The sequence below is a fragment of the Talpa europaea genome (genome assembly GCF_964194135.1).
Source record: "Talpa europaea genome assembly, chromosome: 6".
Classification (NCBI taxonomy): domain Eukaryota; kingdom Metazoa; phylum Chordata; class Mammalia; order Eulipotyphla; family Talpidae; genus Talpa; species Talpa europaea.
The window spans coordinates 14,373,165-14,381,758 of NC_140072.1; the positions used below are offsets into that span (position 1 = coordinate 14,373,165).

General features: G+C 53.7%; 1 protein-coding gene across 2 annotated transcripts; it reads left to right on the top strand.

Moving 5' to 3' along the window:
- Positions 1 to 676: 676 nt before the first annotated feature.
- MAPRE3 (microtubule associated protein RP/EB family member 3) lies at positions 677 to 4,713 on the top strand (the record flags this gene model as incomplete). Of its 2 annotated transcripts, none has more annotated exons than XM_084236079.1 (6): positions 677 to 800; positions 1,757 to 1,902; positions 2,455 to 2,656; positions 3,974 to 4,128; positions 4,254 to 4,406; positions 4,645 to 4,713. In XM_084236079.1, the coding sequence occupies 6 exons, from the start codon at positions 680 to 682 to the stop codon at positions 4,711 to 4,713; spliced, it is 846 nt and encodes a 281-aa protein (XP_084092205.1). The 2 variants fall into 2 exon arrangements, with proteins under 2 accessions (XP_084092205.1, XP_084092204.1); XM_084236078.1 differs by having other exon boundaries at positions 680 to 800; positions 2,455 to 2,611.
- Between the last annotated feature and the right edge of the window lie 3,881 nt (positions 4,714 to 8,594).

Sequence of the window (8,594 nt, forward strand, 5' to 3'; positions counted from 1 at the left end):
ATGGGGTCTGTAGTCAGAGCAGAGGCAAAGGTGAGTGGGCTTTCTGGAGCCCAAGTCTGGCCAGGTTACTGTCTGCTTAAGATCCTCTAATGGCTTCCCGTTTTTTAAATAGAAAGGCCAGACTCCTCATAGTAAACAAAGCCCTTGGCAGTCTGTCCCTGCCAACCTCACAGTGCCACACCCCAATACAAAAACCTGCTCCCCAGGCCTGCTGAGCAACTCGGAGTCCCATAATAAGCCAGGCCTTTGTTCTTGCCAGTCCATGGGCCTGCAGTGTCCTTCTGTCCATCCTTTCATGTGTTTGGAAAATTCCTACCTCTCAGGCTTCAACATCCCTGCTCAGAAGCCTGTCTGACCCTGTCAAGCAGATCACCCCCTTCTTCATGCCTCCCCTGGACTTCATATACTTGCCTGTCTATAAATTCCTCCACGCAAAACTCCTCCACATCTCGCTAAACTACACCAGCAGTTCTCAGCACTGGTCCCGCACAGTGTAGACACACAGTAAATGTCTAGAATGAGTAAGTGGCCCTTCTCCCAGAGGGCAAAATGCAAGACTGGTATGGAGAAGAGGAATCTCATTCCCAAGGGCCTTCTGGCTCCTCCTCCTCATGCAGATGAAGACAGCATGAGGCCCCGGATGCTGACCTTGCCTTTCCTATTTCTTGGCAGCTGGGGTATGGCCGTCAATGTGTACTCCACATCTGTGACCAGTGAGAATCTGAGTCGCCATGATATGCTCGCATGGGTCAACGACTCTCTGCACCTCAACTACACCAAGATAGAACAGCTCTGTTCAGGTAGGAGGCTGGAGATGGGGTCATGGGCCCCACTGGAGGGAAACGGAGGGAAGGCAGAAGGCCAAGCAGCCACAGCTGAGACTGGAACTTACACAGTAGTCCCCCGGGTCTGTGGGTTTGCTTCTGAAGGACTGTCAACCTTGGTCCGGAATATTACATACACTGAGATATTTTCAGAGAGATCACATTCACATCATTTATATTCCAATGTATTGTTGAAATTGTGCTATTATATTACCAATTATTATTAATCTTTTATTATACCTAAGCTATAAGTTAAAATTTATCCTTGGTATAGATGTACAGGAAAAATTACGGTATATGTGGGGTTCCCAAGTCTCCGAGGCATCCACTGGGTCTCGGAACACATCCCAAATAAAGGAGGGCTGCTGTAATTAAGATTAAGGAGCAAAGCTGTAGAAGCATGAACTAATCAAATAATAAGCTGTAATAAGGAAGTAGGGGTCCCTATGGGAGGGAAGAGCAGGAGAGCACAGTGAAGGGCTTTAGGGGAGCGTGGCTGTGGGGACCGACAGTGAAGCCACGGGTTGATGCACTGGGTCCATTCTCACCGCTCTAGATCCAAATCTAGTGTTTCTTGTAGTGCAGTCCTGGGCAAAAGACTCCATGCGTCTCACTCTGAGTTTTCCCCTCCATGAGATAGAGACGACGTCACTGTCTCGCTAGGGTTAAGTTGCACGGTGCAGTGTGCGGTGTTCTGCTGTGGTGCTGGAGCGGAACTGCATCGATACATAGTAAATGTCCTGAATCTTGGAAAGCTGGGGTGGTGGCGGGTGATGCTGGCCATGTCTATTCTGAAAGCAGGCCTGGCCCCAGTCCCAGGACAAGGAGAGAGGCGAGGAGCAGGGTGGTTTGGGAGGCCTGAGGAAGGGAAAGGGGGTAGCCCAAGCAGGAGAGCGGCCGGGACCCCCTCAGCCAGTTGTGCCTCTCCACAGGCGCAGCCTACTGCCAGTTCATGGACATGCTCTTCCCTGGCTGTGTGCACTTGAGGAAGGTGAAGTTCCAGGCCAAGCTAGAACATGAGTACATCCACAACTTCAAGGTGCTGCAAGCAGCTTTCAAGAAGATGGGTGTTGACAAAGTAGGTGCCTGCGCTCTGGGGGGCCCTGAGGAGCTGTGTGACCCTGGGGAAGAAGATGGCCCGCCAGCCGGGTCAGCGGGCTGCTGGAGTCTGCAACTGTCACACCTCTCCACCCGTCCTTGGCTTCCCAGTGGGCGTGTCCCCACAGCTCAAGGCACAATGGAAACACCCATAACTGTCCCATCCGATGTCCCCTCCTCCTCTCTGGACCCCATCCCTCCCAGCTGTTGAGGCCCGGCACACTGTTCCTGTGAAGCCCTCTCTGGAGGCCTAAGGCTCTGCTCACACCACAGGGGCTTCCATGCCCCCCCACGCCCCACCCCAGGCAGCAGCGCCCAGGGCCGCCTCCCCACACAGTGGCTCCTGTGCCTACAGGAAAGGGCTGTCTCCGCATCCAGGCCGGGCGGCAGCCTCCCCATCTGCTCTGGTCCCTGGGATGGGGCCTGGTGCAGCCGAGCACTGGCCTTCCTGAAAGCGGGGGTCCTCTCGCTGAGGAAGCTGGCCCTGCCGCCGCAGCTGGTTAAACTTGTCTGCTTCTGTGGTCTGTTTCAGATAATTCCTGTAGAGAAATTAGTGAAAGGAAAATTCCAAGATAATTTTGAGTTTATTCAGTGGTTTAAGAAATTCTTTGACGCAAACTATGATGGAAAGGATTACAACCCTCTGCTGGCGCGGCAGGGCCAGGACGTAGCGCCTCCTCCTAACCCAGGTGATCAGATCTTCAACAAATCCAAGAAACTCATTGGCACAGCAGGTAACGTGCCCGAGCCGGGGGAGGGAGTGTGGGGGGCCGGGCCGGCAGGGCTCTATAGCCCGGAGTGCCCCTGTGCCACCTGGCCCGGCCCCACCAGCCTAGAGGAGACTGTTATCACGGAGTTCAGATGACGCCGCCTGCTGCCTGCTGCTTAGACCAGGGGGTGTCGCCATGGGGAGGAGAGGGCTCCAAAGATTGCTGGGAGAGGAGAGCCTCCTGCACCAGCCCAGGAAAACTGGCCATGAAGTTGGCCATGCGAAGCCTGGGGCACGTCCTTCCAAAGCAAGAGCTCACTGTGTGCCTCGAGTGATGGGGCAGCGCTTGGCTCCTCCTCCATTTGTCCATCCCGGCCCAGAGCCTGGTGCCCACACCACAGCGCCTCCTTGCCCCCTGCCCACTCCAGGAGCAGGAATTTGCCAAGTGTGAGCCCATCCCTCCCCACACCAAAGGCCCGCAGTCCTAGGTGAGATTACTCTCTTGAAATGAGGCCTGCTCAGGTCTCTAAAGTGAAGGAAAGGAAGCAGCAGGGACTCTGGGGGATGAGAGGCTGGGGGAGAAGGGAGAGGAGCAGCCCCAGCCCGCATCTGAACCCGTCATAGCAGAGCCTACTCCTCTGTCTGTGCTGCTGCCCCGCCTGGGCCTGCCCCACTCACCTGCTTGCTTTGCTTAGAAGCAGCCAGTTCTGTCTAGGGAGCTGCCCGGCTGGAGAACAAGTAGCCACAGCATGCAGGGCGGGCGGGAGGTGCGGGAGTCCCAGAGTCAGGCCCAGCAGAGGGCCCAAAGCCTCTCCTGAGGCAGGGGCGGAGGGAAAGGCCAAGGCAGGTGTCTGTTGCACCCTCTATACTTGAGCCCCTGAGGCTGAGATCACCACAGGAGTGTGACTTTGGGCTGGGATTTCTGTTAGGAAAGGCCCAGCCAGAGTCAGATCCAATACCCTGCATCAGTTGCTTTTCCTCAAGCTCCAGCTGTCAGTAGGCGAGGGGCCCCAAGTCCTTCAGCCCCACTTCCCAAATTTGCTTTCCCAGTTTCCTTCATCTCTCCCTCAGGCTCTCCTCCCTCCCAGCACTTCATCCCTTCTTTAATTCCCTGTAGTCCTGCTCGCCCAGGCTTGCCAAAGGGCTGCCTAGCTGCTGTGGTGTCACGTGTGGCCGTGGCTTGAGGCCTAGATGTAGATGCCCCTCCTGAGAGGGACAGGAGGGGAGGGGTGCCTGCCTTTCGCATGGCCCTGCCACCCCGCCCCGCAGTTGTCACACAGGCTGTCTCACGCCACGCGAGCCCAGAGCTCACGGCCCCACCTGACTTTTCTCCTCTGGGCAGTTCCACAGAGGACGTCCCCCACAGGCCCTAAAAATATGCAGACCTCTGGCCGACTGAGCAACGTGGCTCCACCCTGTATCCTCCGAAAGAATCCCCCGTCAGCCCGAAATGGCGGCCATGAGGCTGATGCCCAAATTCTTGAACTCAACCAGCAGGTGAGTGGGATGGCGAGGGTGGCTGAGACCGCCCTGCCACAAGAGCTCGGCCCTGCCAGTACCAGGGCAGGAAGGGCGGTCCGAGGCAGGCCCCCCTGCTTGAACACCTCCTTCTCCCCAAGCAGCTACTGGACCTGAAGCTGACGGTGGACGGGCTGGAGAAGGAGCGCGACTTCTACTTCAGCAAACTCCGGGACATTGAGCTCATCTGCCAGGAACATGAGAGCGAGAACAGCCCTGTTATCTCAGGCATCATTGGCATTCTCTATGCCACTGAGGTGAGCTCGGCCTTCACCTACAAATGTCCCAGGCCCTCGGGGCCCTCCCCTCTCCTGGCCGGGCCCTCGGGCCAGAAGAGAACATAGACTGATGAGGGGAGCAGGGTGACATGAGCAGCCCAGGAGGACATAGAGCCTTAGCAGGAACAGAGGACTAGCACTTGGGCCCCTTGTCCCAAGACCCCTAAGTGCACGCCCTCAGCCTGTCTCACCTATTCCTCTTCCTCCCGCTCTCCAGGAAGGCTTTGCACCCCCGGAGGACGATGAGATTGAGGAACACCAACAAGAAGACCAGGACGAGTACTGAGGGCAGCTCCAGCCCTGGCTGACTGCACGACTTCCCCGTGCCTCCCCGCCCCGCCCCCGCCCCCACATTATAATCCTTTCCTTACAGCCAGTCGGCCGGGTGCTTTGTGTCAGTGCCGCAGCATGGGGAAGCCAGGCCTGCAGGGCTCGGGGCGTGGGGCAGGTGAGCCGGCAGAGGCCCCGTCCTCCTGTGGCACTGGCCCAGCGGGCAGGACCCCTGCCCACTCCCCACCCCTATTTATTTCCGTTGTCTCTATGCTGTGTCGGCCAACACTTCCCAGGGTGCTGCTGCCACCCACCCAGCCAGCCACCTGTTCCCCTGACAGCCAGCAGCTGTATATTTGACAAAGTCATTGGTATATTTTTACTTACTGGGTTTTCCTTGCACTTTACCTGTTCTTTCCCAGGACTGACAGCACGGGCTTCGGGGCAGTGTGCCTGGCTGGGCCTCCCTCCCCTGTTGCGGGGGCCATTGCAGGACTCACCAATTATTTATTTTGTCTTCGGACTGCCCAGTAGTTGAGGAGAAAACTGATGTCAGGAGAGGGATGGGGGACTGAGGAAGGGGTGCCTTAGGCCCCGGTGGTCAGGGAGAGGGAGGGGAACATGCAAGGGATGAGAATGACTTCCTGGCACCAGGCTTGCCCACCCTCAGCCCCTGCCCCAGCACCACAGCCCAGCACCGCCCCGAGGCCCCCAGCCACTCCCTCCTGCAGCTTAGTTCATACCACACAGACTTTGCCTGGATCCTTCTGTGCGTCTGCCTCCCATCGCCCGCCTCCCCAGCCCCCGCCCCTTGGGCCACCCAGCCTGCATATGTGTTCTCTTTTATTTAAATAAACTTGTGTGGTAAAAGTCCATACCATGTCTCCCTCAAGTGAGCCACAGCCTGGGTCTCCGTGCTTTTCTCCTCTTGAGCGCCCCCTCTCCAGAGGCCATGGCCCACAGCACTGCTGCCACCACTCTCGGGTCCAGAAGCCACTATTGGTGCTTGGCCTCCGAGCCCTGCTGTGACTCCCAACACTGGTGCAAGGCCTCTAAGAGAAAGCCTGGAGGTCCAACCCCAATCACTGAGGAGGAGTAAAGTTCAAGGCCTCGACTGTGATGATGGGCAGCCCAGCAAAGCCACTGGGCAACAGGATAGCCTGGCCAAGAAGTGCTTTAAGTTGCATGGTGCCTCTCACCCCTTGGCAAAGCTCACGCACCTCTCAACAGAGATCCATCTGGGGACAGGTCTCGTGACAGAGCAAGCCTTGGGCAGTCACAAAGAGCATGTGGCCCCGAATGCTGAGGCCCGAGAGAACAGCAGTGTCCGAGCGGTTCCTTCTCCAAATCAAGGCTAGTGAGAAGGGAGAGTCAGGAACCCTTTCACATTGTCCACACAGTCCTTCCTCCCTCCCTAGTGCATGAGCAGGCAATGGACCATAATAACCGAGGTCCTGCAAACCCAACGGGGACCCATGTGGGTACAGCGTCAAACAGAGCCTTGGTAGTCATGTAGGCCAGCCCCTCATTTGCTGAAGGGACTGAGGGGTAGAAGTCATTCACTTACTTACCCAGCAAGTCTTTAGTGACAAGACTTACTTGTTGAAGGTGGTAAAAACCTGGACTAATAGTATTCAGACCTCCTGACTCATGGTTCGGTGCTCACTTCCAAAGATCACAGAGGTGTCTCTAGAATATTCCTCTAGCTTCAGGCTGACCTAGTGTTTCAGAGTTTCTGAGATGCCAGATGTTTCCTCATTCTTCTGAGTATAACCAAGCTGGGGTTGTGTTTCTTCTGGAACTCTGCCTTTTTCTAATGACTCCACATGCAAGCTTTCAATAAGCAGTTTGTGTCTGTTTACTCTTCATCCACATCATCTCCTTCATTTCACTCCCACTCCAACATAGACACTTCTAACCTTATTCTAGTTCTGTTTTTCTTCTCCAACAATTCCTTGCCTTTTATTTCTCTTTATGCCTAATTTTAAAATACTTTTCCTCCACAATTCCAGGATAGGTACTATAAAAGGATAAGATGGTGGTTCTTCGTTGCCCAGTGTTCAACCCAGGCCAAGACCTCATCCTGCTGGTAAAGTGGTGTGTTAGGCAGAATAATAATGGCTCCCCTCAAAGAGGTCCACCTCATAAATCCCAGAACCGGTGAATAGGTTAGGTTACATTGGAGACGGGAATTAAAGTTGCAGATGGAATTATATTGCCATTTGGTTGATCTTAAAGTAGGGAAAAGTTATCCAGGTGGACCCAATGGAATCACAAATGTCCATAAAAGCAGAAGTGGGAGTGGACGGGAGGAGAGAAAACCAGAATGATGCCACATGAGTGCAAAAGACTCCAACTGGTCTTGCTGGTTTTGAAGCTGGAAGAGGGCCTTGCATCAGGGAATGTGGGCAGCCTCTAGATGCTAGGAAAGGCAAGGAATCAGATCTCCCTCAGAGCCTCCAGAAAGGAACACAGCCCTAATGACACCATTTTAATCCAGTGAGACCCATGTCAACTTCCACATCCACCTTCCAGAACAATATAATAACAAATTCATGTTGCTTAAGCCATCCAATTTATGGCAATTTGTTACAGTAGCAAAAGAAAACTAGTATCCTGGGTCAAACTGTGTTTCTGTGAGCTCACCCTTCTTGCCCCCATGCTAGACACCCACCTGTTCTCCTTGACCCAATGTGCCCAAGCCCAAGCCCAAACCCCTGTGCCCAAGCCCACCCCCTGCCAGCTATTGTCTAAGACTGTTCTTCCAAAACCAAGAGCTCAAGGATGTAAAACCACAGCCTCCTTTCCCACCTCTTCCCAGTACCTCACACTCAGTGTTACCCTGGATAGCAACTGTAATTTCCTGTTTACACATTTGTCTCCCACACAGGCTTTGAGTTCCTCACAGTGTGAGATGCTCAGGTAGAGAAGAGGCTTAGAAAATGCTGCTGGATAAGTAAGTGAATGACTTCTATCCTTTAGATGCCCAGTTGCATCAGATGATTTGCAGATTATTCCAAGGAAAGACAGAAGAGAATGCCCTTCCCCACCAAAATCAGGGTCTCTTCAGTGGCCATATATGCAACAGAGAAGGGGTCAACCAAAGAGGGGATGCAGTTGTTGGACTCTGAGTAGAGCTACACCAATGACCTGGAAAATGATCAACTCAAGCACAATCTTGGCAAAAGTGTTCCATCTCAGAGCTCCCTGAGACAGTCAGTCATGATCAGGACTGAGTGGCTGGAGGACAGGCAGGAGGGGGACGCAAGAGTTGGTCATCTGACTTCTGTCATTCCCCTTCCCCACTCATCTTTCTCATAGCCCCACTTATCTTTTCAAAGCAGTGGATCATGCCACTTTCCCACTAGGATCTGGAGAATACCGACCCAATTTTGCAAGGTCAAGCTCCTGGAATCTGGGCTCAAATCCCTTCCCAACCTCATCTCCTCCATTAACCCATTAAGAACCACCACAGTGAACTATTCCCAGCTCCCCAGCCTTGCTTTGTCATGTTCTACAACTAGGTGTTTGCTTAAATGAATAAATCCACATAACCATTCTCCCTACCTGTCCTTCTTCCCAACCAATGAAAATTCTACTTTTCCTCAGGATTCCTCTTAAATGCCACCTCCTTCAGGAAGCCTTCTCTAATTTCAGTCCTGAGGAATTTATCATTCCCTAAGCTGTTGATCATGAGGGAATTTGGACTCTATTAGTTCTTACTGTGAGGCTGGCCTATGTCATACCTTAGTATAGCAGATATGAATCTCATCCTCAATGTAGGTGTACAGGAATTGCACATCTCCCCTTGCTTGTGATAAATCACTTTCACCTTTCCTCATCCTCCCCTGCTGGGATAATTCAAGTTTCTGAGGTCTCACATGATACTGCAGCAAG